This window comes from Pelophylax lessonae, assembly GCF_965119305.1.
Source record: "Pelophylax lessonae genome assembly, chromosome: 5".
Classification (NCBI taxonomy): domain Eukaryota; kingdom Metazoa; phylum Chordata; class Amphibia; order Anura; family Ranidae; genus Pelophylax; species Pelophylax lessonae.
Window position 1 is genome coordinate 299,957,191 of NC_138772.1, and position 14,010 is coordinate 299,971,200.

Consider the following 14,010-nt stretch of genomic DNA (forward strand, 5'->3'; position numbering starts at 1 on the left):
AACATAGGTAGCATAAAACAAATTGGCCGAAAAATGTTAAAAAATTTTGATTTTTACATTTTTTTTGGGGAATTTCATATAAAAAAATGTGAAAAATATTGTTATTTTTGCAAAATTTACGCTCTTTTTTTGTTTATAGCGCGTGATCAAAAAAATCGCACAGGTGATCAAATACCACCAAAAGAAAGCTCTGTTTGTGGGAAAAAAAGCACGACCGCGCAATTGTCCGTTAAAGTCACGCAGTAAAAAATCGCAAAAAAACCCCTGGTCCTTTAGCAGCCAAATCCTCTGGGGCTTAAGTGGTTAAAAAAAAAAAAATAGTGTCCCCCGATGTAAATCCATCAATCACGTTGCCCGCCGCTACACCCGAAAAATAGAAAGAAAAAAAAGACACTCCAGCCTCTTCACACGCCTCCTGCGTAATGAGCTGCTGGAGCTGTGACAGCTCTTTCATAGGAAAGGGGTGGGGACACCAACCGGTGGCACCATCCCTTCTGACGTGACGTCAGTCATTTATTCACTGAACCAGCGCAGTGCATTATGGAGCGCTCGTGACGTCAGACATCAGAATTTCACTCACAGACCTCCTAAAGACGTGAATCTGCAAAATGCATTGTAGTCTGTAGGCTTTCTGACACTCCTGGGTCAATCCAGCGGCGTCACATCCCGACTCCTGTGGAACACACACTGGCCGCGACCACAGCAACGCTTTTTGGCAGAGTGACAAGTCAGCTGAGGAACGGAGGGGGAGACGGTTCCTATATCTATTGTGGCAGTTCTCACCAGTGCCAGGATAGGCACTCATTGATGTAAGCACAATTATTTATTGATTCATGATAGAATAAAAAACATAATTACACTATTATACAATTTTTGTGTTCCTCATATATATGCAATCAAACTGCGAGAAGATAAGAGGGTGCAAGTGTGGACAGTGCATCCATCCATTGTATAAGTGATATGGTCCTGGTGGCCTGAATCTTTTTGGTGAGCATATAGATTATCCATTTTCCATGGGGTGAAAGGGTTTCCATTTCTCATTCTCAAAGGTGCAGGTGTTCTGACAGTCACTCATCTTCACCACACTATTAAACTTTTAGACATTTGTCTGTCATGTTTTCTGAGTTGGTCTTATCTTGTATGCACATAGCCCTTTTTTGTATCTATTGGGAATAGTTTTACTGTAGTATGCACATGAATTGTATCCACTTTATTTGGACTTTGTTAACTAGATGATTTTATTTATAATTTATTGCTGGATATATATATATATATATATATATATTTACTATTCACATTTCATCAGCTTTGATTGAGTACACAGCAAACCATCTCATATAGGTATGTGTAGGTTGCCTTTTTGGTACATTGCTGCACATATCCATATATGGATACATCATATCATTTTTGAACAGTATTGGTGGGAAATCCCAGCACACACACACATTTATACAGCGCCTTCTTTCACTATTAAATATTTCAAAAGCCAATTTTTGACAAGTCCTTTATTAAAAATCAAAAATCAAAAAATAGTGTCCCCCAATATAAATCCATCGTCAATCACGTCGCCTGCCGCCACACCTAAAAAAAAAAAAAAAAAAAAAAGACGCTCCCACCTCTTCACACTCCTCCTGCGTAATGCACTGTTTGAGCTGTGATAGCTCTTTTATAGGAATCTGAAGTCACGACCCCCCCCCCCCCATAATGCACTGCACTGGTGTAGTGAATAAATTACTGACATCACGTCAGAAGGGACGGTGCCACCGGGTGGTGTCCCTGCCCCTTTCCTATAAAAGAGCTGTCACAGCTCCAGCAGCTCATTATGTTGGAGGCGTGTGTAAATGCGGGAGCGTCTTTTTTTTCTATTTTTTTGGTGCAGCGGCGGGCGACGTGATTGATGTTGGATTTACATCGGGGGACACTATTTTTTATGTTTTAATAAAGGACTTGTCAAAAACTGGCTTTTGTCTATTTTTTTTTGTACACTTTTTTGGTGAATGGGTAGGGGTGCAATGTACCCGATATCCATTCACATAAGGGGGAGGAAGGATCTGGGGGCCCCCTTGTTAAAGGGGGCTTCCAGATACTGATAAGCCCCCCACCCACAGACCCTGACAACCACAGCCCAGGGTTGTCCAGAAAGAAGCCCTTGTCCCCATCAAGATGGGAACAAGGTGTTTTGGGGGCAAGTTGGGCATGTTGAGGGCAAGTGTATGGTTCAGGAGGGGGGGTGCTCGCTCACCCCCCCTTATCCTGGCAAGCCAGGCTGCTTGCTCGGATAAGGGTCTGGTATTGATTTTGAGAGGGACCCCATGCCATTTTTTTTTCAATTTTGACATGGAATTCCCCTTAAAATCTGTACCAGACCCAAAAGACCTGGTATGGATTTTTTTTTTGGGGGGGGGCCCACATTGTTTTTTTTTAATTCTGTCATGGGTTCCCCTTAACCACTTAAATACAGGGAGCTTTCACCCCCTTCCTGCCTAGACCAATTTTCATACAATATACTTCAGTGGCCTAACTAAAATCACAGCACAGCCCTAAACTGACTGCACTACACTGTGTAACACAAGAATCAGCCCTACACTACACTGATTCATATATATCCTGCAATAACTGATAAATATATATACTCAACTATCTGATATATCCTGCAATAGCTGAAAAAAAAATATAGATATACTACACTACTACACTACTACACTGGCTGATCTATTACTAGATACAACACAAAATTCATTACCTATCTGCCTAATCTCACTCCTATGTCATCTAACACATTCTACACTGCTGCCGTGCAAGCAGCAACTTTATATAGTGTGGGGCGTGGACTTAGCCCCTGAATCATGCTTGGCTAAAGGCACCCTGCCTTTGGCCAATCACGGATATTGTTCTATGATTGGCCAAAGCATACAGGTCATGTGCAGCTTTTGCCAATCATCAGACAATCAGTAATTTATTTACTGCACCAGCACAGTGCTTTATGGGGGCGCACATCGGCCCCCATTTGTTTGTGTGTTTAGCCCCGATGTTCGAGTCGAATTAATGGTCGACTTGAACTCGAAGCCCATCCTTATTATTCACCTATGTCATATGTCAGGAAGGTTCTGCCAGAGGACAAGTTGGCAACCGCAGGCAAGTTCCTGTCCCTCGAATCTCCCAAAGAAGAGGTGCATTAGCAAGCGCCAATGCATTAGCTCATGCTAATTTGACGTCCAGGCGAACGCCTAGGCGCCGGGATGCGAATGGGAGTGCACATGCGCACGCTAATTGTACGCGGCACATCTCATGACAGTTTAGGAGCCAAATGGGCTATTTAAGTTGGATCTGCTCCTAGGATTAGTGCTGTCTCATCTACAGCGTTCTGCGCTTGTTCCTGTTTCCTGTTACCTCCGTTTGCTCCTGAATTACAGACCCAGTTTGCCTCTGACTACTTCTGCTCTCTGCCTGCATCGACCCCGGCCTGTTCCTTAACCATTTTCCAGTCTCTCCGCCTGTACCTGATCTGACCTCTCTGTGTATGACCCGGCTTATCTGACTGTTTTCCTTCTAGTTTCCCTTGAGGCTTCCAAGTTGCTGCATTGGTTCAACTACTCCCAGGACACCTGCCTCCTTCTGGAACACTACTCTGCCAGCAGTCCTGCAGCCTGCACATCCATCAGCACTTGTGCGACTCTGCACAAGACTCTATCAGGGGCTCGGAGTCAGAGGGGTAAGAGAGGCCTTCCTCTGCACATTCAGGCTCTACCTACCAGGTACGTGACAACCTAGCCGCCGTCAAGATGTGACTGGCCAGTCTTTTGGCTAGGCCCCATAGCTTGGGAGGGAGCAGCCCCAACAGAAAAGTTTTAGGATTGAAGGGAATATGAACCTTTAGTAAAGGGTGAAGGAGATCCTGGACCAAGCGCCAATATGACTGCAAAGATGGGCATTGCCAATAGATGTTAAGCAAGGTGCCTCTGTCTTTATGGAACCTCCAGCAGCGGTCCGAGGTCAATGGATACATGGCATATAAACAAATGGGAGTCATGTCTCTCTCTCTCTCTCTCTCTCTCTCATATATATATATAGTTCCAAGGGTAGCCACGGTATTCTGCTTGAAGTAAATGCCCAGGTGCTCACCCACAAAGAAATAGAAACATAGAAACATAGAAACATAGAATGTGTCGGCAGATAAGAACCATTTGGCCCATCTAGTCTGCCCAATATATCTGAATCCTATGAATAGTCCCTGGCCCTATCTTGTATGAAGGATAGCCTTATGCCTATCCCATGCATGCTTAAACTCCTTCACTGTATTTGCAGCTACCACTTCTGCAGGAAGGTTATTCCATGCATCCACTACTCTCTCAGTAAAGTAATACTTCCTCATATTACTTTTAAACCTTTGCCCCTCTAATTTAAAACTGTGTCCTCTTGTGGTAGTTTTTCTTCTTTTAAATATGCTCTCCTCCTTTACCGAGTTGATTCCCTTTATGTATTTAAATGTTTCTATCATATCCCCTCTGTCTCTTCTTTCTTCCAAGCTATACATGTTAAGGTCCTTTATCCTTTCCTGGTAAGTTTTTTCCTGCAATCCATGTACTAGTTTAGTAGCTCTTCTCTGAACTCTCTCTAGAGTATCTATATCCTTCTGGAGATATGGCCTCCAGTACTGCGCACAATACTCCAAGTGAGGTCTCACCAGTGTTCTGTACAGCGGCATAAGCACTTCTCTCTTTCTACTGCTTATACCTCTCCCTATACATCCAAGCATTCTGCTGGCATTTCGTGCTGCTCTATTACATTGTCTTCCCACCTTTAAGTCTTCTGAAATAATTACTCCTAAATCCCTTTCCTCAGATACTGAGGTCAGGACTGTGTCAAATATTCTATATTCTGCCCTTGGGTTTTTACGCCCCAGGTGCATTATCTTGCACTTATCCACATTAAATTTCAGTTGCCAGAGTTCTGACCATTCTTCTAGTTTTCCTAAATCCTTTTCCATTTGGCGTTTCCCTCCAGGAACATCAACCCTGTTACATATCTTTGTGTCATCAGCAAAAAGACAAACCTTACCATCGAGGCCTTTTGCAATATCACTTATGAAGATATTAAACAAAATTGGTCCCAGTACAGATCCCTGAGGTACCCCACTGGTAACATGACCTTGTTCTGAATGTTCTCCATTGACTACAACCCTCTGTTGTCTGTCACTCAGCCACTGCCTAATCCACTCAACAATATGGGAGTCCATGCTCAATGACTCAAATCCATATAAAACCGGTTTAGAGGAACTCATGGGTCTTGCAGAGGGGGAACATTATATCTATCTATCTATCTATCTATCTATCTATCTATCTATCTATCTATCTATCTATCTATCTATCTATCTATCTATCTATCTATCTATCTATCTATCTATCTATCTATCTATCTATCTATCTATCTATCTATCTATCTATCTATCTATCTATCTATCTATCTATCTATCTATCTATCTATCTATCTATCTATCTATCTATCTATCTATCTATCTATCTATCTATCTATCTATCTATCTATCTGTCTATCTGTCTATCTGTCTATCTATCTAGTATATATATATATATATATATATATATATACCTATATCTATATCTATATATCTATCTATTACAAAAGTGAGTACACACCTCACATCTTTGTAAATATTTTATTCTATATTTTCATGTGACAACACTGAAGAAATCCCAAGTAATCCAGCGCTGATGCTATCACAATCCAAACGTATAAATATGTGCAACCGTGCATTAGTGCAAATGTGCCAAAATAACAAGCAAAATTATTTTAGATCCAACTATAAATATACATCAATGCACTTCTTCAAATGCTTGTAATAAACATAAACAGTCCAATGTATCAAACGTGTCCATAAAGTGTAGATAAGAAAAGTGCTTCTACTTTAAAAATAGTGCTTACTATTGTAAGTAGGTTTCTTTATTTTCAATAAATTTATTTGTACATACTTCACCATGGATGGCATTCTATTTTCATGAGGGCACTCTGGACATAAGGATGGCTATCGCAAAGGATCTCTCCAACTGATTGATATACTCTAAGCTGCGTTCCCAAGGAGCTGTGACCACATCAGAGGATTTTACACCCACCGCTAGTTTTCTAGGGACTTGTGGTAAGTGGGGAACCACAGGGGGAGCACTGGCACTGTTACTGCACAAGTGAAGCACTTTTCTTATCTACACTTTATGGACACTTTTGATACAATGGACTGTTTATGTTTATTACAAGAATTTGAAGAAGTGTATTGATGTATATTTATAGTTGGATCTAAAATAATTTTTCTTGTTAATTTTGGCACATTTGCACTAATGCACGGTTGCACATATTTATACGTTTGGATTGTGATAGTAGCAGCTCTGGATTACTTGGGATTTGATCACTTTAAAGGCACTAGCACTTTACATTCAAGCAGCAGCTATGTATGTTCATATTTTCCATTTTTTATATATTTTTATATTTCATACACATTTATAATTAACTATACCATAAGCGCGAGGAAATTTCATCTTTTCCAACACTGAAGAAATGACACTTTGCTGCACTGTAAATTAGTGAGTGTACAGCTTGTATAACAGTGTACATTTGCTGTCCCCTCAAAATAACTCACTACACAGCCATTAATGTCTAAACTGCTGACAACAAAAGTGAGTACACCCCTAAGTGAAAATGTCCAAATTTGGCCCAAATTGTCAATATGTTGTGTGGCCACCATTATTTTCCAGGACTGCCTTAACCCTCTTGGGCATGGAGTTCACCAGAGCTTTACAGGTTGCCACTGGAGTCCTCTTCCACTCCTCCATAATGACATCACAGAGCTGGTGGATGTTAGAGATCTTGCGCTCCTCCACCTTCTGTTTGAGGATGCTCCACAGATGCTCAATAGGGTTTAGGTCTGGAGACATGCTTGACCAGTCCATCACCTTTACCCTCAGCTTCTTTAGCAAGGCAGTGGTTATCTTAGAGGTGTGTTTGGGGTTGTTATCATGCTGGAATACTGCCCTGAGGCCCAGTCTCCGAAGAGAGAGGATCATGCTCTGCTTCAGTATGTCACAGTACATATTGGCATTCATGGTTCCCTCAATGAACTGTAGCTCCCCAGTGCCAGCAGCACTCATGCAGCCCCAGACCATGCCACTCCCACCACCATGCTTCACTGTAGGCAAGACACACTTGTCTTTGTACTCCTCATCTGGTTGCTGCCACACACGTTTGACACCATCTGAACCAAATAGGTTTATCTTGGTTTCATCAGACCACAGGACATGGTACTAGTAATCCATGTCCTTAGTCTGCTTGTATTGAGGCAAACTGTTTGCAGGCTTTCTTGTGCATCATCTTTGAAAGAGGCTTCCTTCTGGGATAACAGCCATGCAGACACATTTGATGCAGTGTGCAACGTATGGTCTGAGCACTGACAGGCTGACCTCCCACCCCTTCAACCTCTGCAGCAATGCTGGCAGCACTCATACTTCTATTTCCCAAAAACAATTTCTGGATATGACGCTGAGCATGTGCACTCAACTTCTTTGATCGACCATGGTGAGGCCTGCTCTGAGTAAAACCTGTCCTGTTAAACCGCTGTATGGTCTTGGCCACCGTGTTGCAGCTCAGTTTCAGAGTCTTGGCAATCTTTTTATAGCCTAGGCCATCTTTATGTAGAGCAACAATTCTTTTTTTTCAGATCCTCGGAGAGTTCTTTGCTATGAGGTGCCATGTTGAACTTCCAGTGACCAATATGAGAGTGAGAGCGATAACACCAAATTTAACACACCTGCTCCCCATTCACACCTGAAACCTTGTAACACTAATGAGTCACATGACACCAGGGAGGTAAAATGGTTATCTGGGCCCAATTTGGACATTTTGACTTAGGGGTGTACTCACTTTTATTGGAAGCGGTTTAGACATTAATGGCTGTGTGTTGAGTTATTTTGAGGGGACAGCAAATATGCACTATTATACAAGCTATGCACTCACTACTTTACATTGTAGCAAAGTGTAATTTCTTCAGTGTTGTCACATGAAAAATGTATAATAAAATATTTACAAACATGTGAGGGGTGTACTAATTTTTGTAAGATACTGTATATATATATATATATATATATAGATATATATATATATATCTATATATATATATATATATACACACATGGCTGCACAAATATAACAGTTTATTTGTAAATGTATATGGACAGTTTTGAAGTCATTGCTGTGGAAATATGACATACAGTTTCTGGAAATCATTTCTGGAACGTGATTCATTTTGAAGGTCTTCTGAGATGCAAATAATAACAGCAAGTGAAGAATAGAACACAAAGACACATTAATAAAGGAAATAAATATATGTTTGACTTATATTTAAATTTTATTCTGTGTACTGATGTACCCAGGCAGTAAAACAAGGTGGGTGTGAGTGATGTCAATGTGCTGCACCACTGCCTGCCTGCATTGGTTTGGAGGGCATTCTCATGGTAAAGAACTCATATTTCACTGGTGTCATTATTTATGCCTCACAGTAGTATTAAATACTGGGGTCAAGGTTTCCTTATTTTTTAGTCAACACTCTTTTTTTCTGGATTTTTTAAAAAGAGAATCCTGTTGGGTGCTGGGAGGTAGGCCTTCCATTTTTCTTGGAAGGTTCATTTTAATATGGTGCTTCATCCTCATCATATCAGGAACTAAACTAAACCATATTAGAGAGGTTTTTATTACAGTATCTCTTTCTTGTAAAAGCATGTAGTTGTGTGCCACTGCATTATTATCCAGAATGGCAGTACAATTACCACAGACTGGGTTTACACAAATGGGTGCCTTTATAGGTGCCTTTAACTTATCTCATCTATTAGTCAAAGCCAAGCCCCATATTTAAGTATAAAAAAAATATATACATATACACACATATCTATTTACAGTTACTAATGGAGAACAAATAAACTCCTCATAAGGCAACACCATACAATAGTAACACTATTAACAATAATGATGATAGATACATAATCATGTAAACATAAGTAACCTACTCATAATCATTAGCTTAAATGTTTTGTCATGATTGGTGGCTTTCTTCATTTGAACTTACACCAAAAAAGAAAAATCATTGGCCTTTACTGGCACAAAGAGAGTTCCCAACATGTCAGCCACATTTGAAAATTGGAGGTGAAGACTATGTAGAATTAATGTGATATTTGTTATAATAATTTTTATATTTATAGCAAATGCTTTAATGGTTTTCTTTCTATTTAGTTACCGCTGGAATTTTCCTCTACTTGTCCTGTAGAAGCAAAACAAGAAACGCGTTGGCCTGTGAGGATTTATCTCCACACAATATTTTCCTCACAGAACATAAATGTAGATATTATTAAGCGGTCAATAAAGAACAAGTGTGTTTCTGTGAGAGAAATGTTGCAGTTGCTATTCACTTATCATTGTATATAAGCAATTTTTTTTTTTTTTTTTGTGATTTTACAGTGTATTGTGTAATGAAGATTTGAACATGATTTTATATAAATATATGTGTGTCCAGCTTTTGTGCCAGTAAAGTCTGATGATTTTTCTTTTTTGACGTAAGTTTGGTATACATTGTAGATATTGCATTATAGTGGTATTATTGTCGTATAAATGATTAATTTATTTGTCGATCAGACTAAATATGCAATGCTTGCAGTGACAGCAATGAAATGTTGTTTTACAATCAGCCCTTGCTTTAGCTTTTGAAAATGTTTTTGTATTTTACTTTAAGTTTTACAAATATTAAGAATCCGTATTTATACCATATAGATCAGTGCTTTATAACCAGTTTTTGACACTGAGTATATTGTATTCCTATATACTCCTGACCTGCTGCTGCCCCCCAATTTTCAGCTTTCAGCACCGTCGCATTTTTGAATGACAGTTGTGCAGTCATGCAATACTGTATCCAAATGAAATTGTTATCAATTTTTTTCACACAAATTGGGCTTTCTTTTGGTGGTATTTAACCACTTCAGCTCCGGAAGGTGTTACCCCTCTAAGGACTAGGCAAATTTTTGCGATACGGCACTGCGTTGCTTTAACTGACAATTGTGTGGTCATGCGACTCTGTACCAAAATAAAATTGATGTCCTTTTTTCCCAAAAATAGAGCTTTCTTTTGGTGCAGTTTTTATTTGCTGCACTATAAGTAAAAAAGGACTGACAATTAGAAAAAAAAAAAAACAACATGTTTTACATTCTGCTGTAAAACATATCCAATAAAAAAATGTAAAAAATCAAATTTCTTCATTAGTTTAGGCCAGTTTGTAATCTGCTACATGTTTTTGATTAAAAAAAAATCCCAAAAAGCATATATAGATTGGTTTACGCAAAAGTTCTAGTTATGTTTTTTATTAGTAATGGTGGTGATCAGCGATTTTTAGCGGGACTGTGACTTGGCGGCAGACCCAATAAATACCCAATGAATAGAGGGGTTTTTTTGGTGGTATTTGATCACCTCTGATGTTTTTATTTTTTGCACCATAAAAATGACAGTGGCAAGGAAGGGGTTAACACCAGGGGTGTTCAGGGGGTTAAGTGTGCTCCTAAGGAAATGTTTTCTAACTGTGTGGGGAATGGATGTTCTAGAGGAAAGGAGAGATTTGTGTTTCAGCTTAGCTGAAACACAAAAGCTCACTCTTCCTCTGTGTGCCTTGTTTATATAGGCAGAGGGCTGTTTTGTCATTCTCCTGCACAATAGCGGTTGGCCGGCCGGTCTGTCTGTACTGTGTGATCACTGTAACAAATCACAGAGATCAACACAATAGTACACAATGGATGGCATGAATGGAAGCCATCCATTGTGCTCAATTGTCATGTGATCTACTGTGATTGGTCATAGAAATGACCTATTACTGGCAGCGACCTGATACACTGATCTGTTACCCAGACACAATGGGTGACAGATCGTGCAGGAGCATGGCCAGTAACATGTGATCACTGTGATATATGACGTTCACCCAAGAAGGGAGAACTTGTAATTTTACAATAGGCCAGGTGGGTAGCAGTCAAATACTTTTCCCCCTTATTGCCCTAACTATTATTTTCTGGCTGATTTTTTTAATCTCTGTTTTTTCAATCAATTAAAATTTTTTCTTAATTTTTATTTATTTTGTCAATTCATTTTAGTCCTTTTTTATTTGTAAATATCTTTTCTTTTTTTTTTCAATACAATCTTTTCAATACTTTGTACCATTTTAATTGTGACAAATTATAGAATACAATGTATCCCTAAAGTACAGTAATGCATATTTTAAAAAAATAGCATTGACCATAGCAGAAAAATTGGCATAAAAATAAAATTATTTTTGTAAGACTATACTGTATGACAGAAAGAAAGCAATGTTTGTCCTAAAAAAAATACCATTTACTTTATGCATCACTTTTTCATTTCAATGGCCCCCCTTCTCATATGAGCATTTTGTCGCCTGAAGCTCAGAAAAGCACATGAGCTTTTCTTTGGCAGATTACAAGCGTTTTTGTTAGATGTCAATGCCTGCCTCCAACTACCTGCAAAAAAACACCTGAAAAATGCCCAAAAAAACCTGCCTGAAAATGATAGGCTCAGGTGTGAATGGAGCCTTAGGGAAAAAGAGACCATACCATGTGAAGATGGGTGAAGAATATGTATAGTGTGGGGGCAATATACATTTGCTCAATGGATTTACTGGTAGCACATCCTCTAATATTACATTGTCACAGAAAACAATTCCTAAACAAAGTGAAACTAAATAGGACTTTAAGCGCCGGTTCACATAGGAGAGACGCTACTTTCAGGGGCGACCTCCGAGATCGCGGTGCGAGCAGCGCGCCGCGACCTCGGAGCGGCCGCCACGGACTTCATAACATTGAAGTCTATGGCGGTCGCCTCCTGGTCACCCCAAAGAAGCTCCGGACCCTTTTTCTAGGTCGGAGCGACTTGTGTCGCTCCTATTAGAATGGGTCTGCAGCTTTCCTATGGGAGGCAACCTGCGGCGACCTGTGAGGCGACCAGGTCGCCTCACAGGTCGCCCTAGTGTGAACCGGGGCTAACTGTACCACACCATGAGTATATAAAACAAAAAAATATATAATATTGTTATTGTTACAATTTTAAAAGATTAAAATCCCAAAAGGGATAAATTGCACATTTAACAAACAAGTTAGTCAAAACAGTCTGTAACCACAATTTAGACAAATACAAATATAATACAAATACAAAGTGACATGACCCCAAACTCTGGCATTCACAAGGAGTCATCATGAGGGTTTATTTGACGCGTTTCGCAGGGCAAAGCCTGCTTCTCCAGAGAGAACAAAGCTTTTTAAATGTCTAAAAATATAAAGGCAAAGATCAACCAATGTGTAAATTAAATTAAACAAACATGTGTATATTAACCAATTAAGGACTGCCCCACGTACATTTACGGTGGCAGGGCAGCCCTTAAGCACAAAATCAGGTACCTGTACGTGATCTCTTGCATTGGGCCGGGGGCGTGCACCGCTGGTGCCACGCTCTGGCTGTGATTGGACACAGCAGAAGCCAATCAGCGGGTCTGGCTGCCTGTGATGGTTCAGAGGAATGACAGAACGTCATTCTGTCACACAGGAAGAGAGAGATCTTGTGTTCCTACTAATCAGGAACACAGATGTCTCTCTTCCTGCAGTCAGTCCATCCCCGACACAGTTAGAAAGCATACCCTAAGAGCACACTTAACCCTTTGCTCACCCCTGATGTTAACCTCTTCCCTGCCAGTGTCACTTATACAGTGACAGTGTGTCTTTTAAACATTGATCACTGTATTAGTGTCACTGGTCCCCAAAAAGTGTCACTTAGTGTCAGATTTGTCCGCCGCAAAGTCGCAGTCCCGCTAAAAATCGATTATCATCACCATTACTAATAAAAACATAGCTATAACATTTGCGTAACCCAATCTATATACACTTTTTGGGATTTTTTTTACCAAAAATATGTAGCAGATTACAAACTGGCCTGAATTAATAAAGAAATTAGATTTTTTTACCTTTTGTTATTGGATATGCTTTACAGCAGAAAGTAAAACTATATTGTTTTTTTTTTTTTTTTTTTTAATTGTCACTCCTTTTTTCTTATAGTGCAACAAATAAAAACTGCACCAAAAGCAAGCTCTATTTTTGGGAAAAAAAGGACATCAATTTTATTTGGGTAAAACTTTGCAGGAGCGTGCAATTGTCAGTTAAAGCAACGCAGTGCCGTATTGCAAAAAATGGCCTGGTCATTAAAGGGGTTAAACCTTTCGGGGCTAAAGTGGTTAGTTACTTATTTGATACATATTGCTACCTGCTATTGACAGAGTGTGCAGTGCAATAAAAAGCAATATGGAACTTTAAGACCTATAGACAAATGGACCCTAACACCCCAGGGCTCCAACCAGGATAAAAAATTGGTTCATCAGGATGTAAAATGTGGTCATACTCATGGTGTGGTACCATTAAAGTCCTGTTTAGTTTTGCTTTGTTTAGGGTTTTTTTTTGTGTGCCAATGTAAAGACAGGGGGTCCTTTAAATGATTCTAACACATTTTGACGACAGGTAAGTTGTGCATAAGCACATAACTTTCAGAGGCACAGAGAGTTTTTTTAGAGGTCATGTACAGCATAACATACATGTATTAAACTAATAGTATGCATCTCCATAATAGAGTGTATATGCAGAATAAATATAATACTGTATAGTGTATAACAAATATACTGTATACTCTATTGGTATCTCAATTCTCAATACAAAATATTATTATTACATATTATATTTTTTCTATTTATGAATTTTTCACAATTTTAGTTACCTGCCCCGGTCTTGCATTCTCACAAACAAAGGTATCATAAAACATTGCAAATTGTGGTGCATTGTCATTGACATCCAGAATCAGTATGTAAACAGTGGCCCGTGTTGTTTGCTTAGGATTATCTGAATAAAAAAGGACAACAAGGAAAGAAAACTG

At 39.4% G+C, this 14,010-nt stretch overlaps 1 protein-coding gene across 1 annotated transcript in view; it reads right to left on the reverse strand.

Annotated features, from left to right (window-relative positions):
- The window catches only part of LOC309556022 (cadherin-10-like), a 385,953-nt gene that overhangs the window by 25,647 nt on the left and 346,296 nt on the right, over positions 1–14,010 (reverse strand). The window contains exon 8 of the mRNA XM_082258290.1: positions 13,855–13,976. Within this exon, the coding sequence (XP_082114416.1) occupies positions 13,855–13,976 (122 nt within the window). The remainder of the gene's footprint in view (positions 1–13,854; positions 13,977–14,010) is intronic.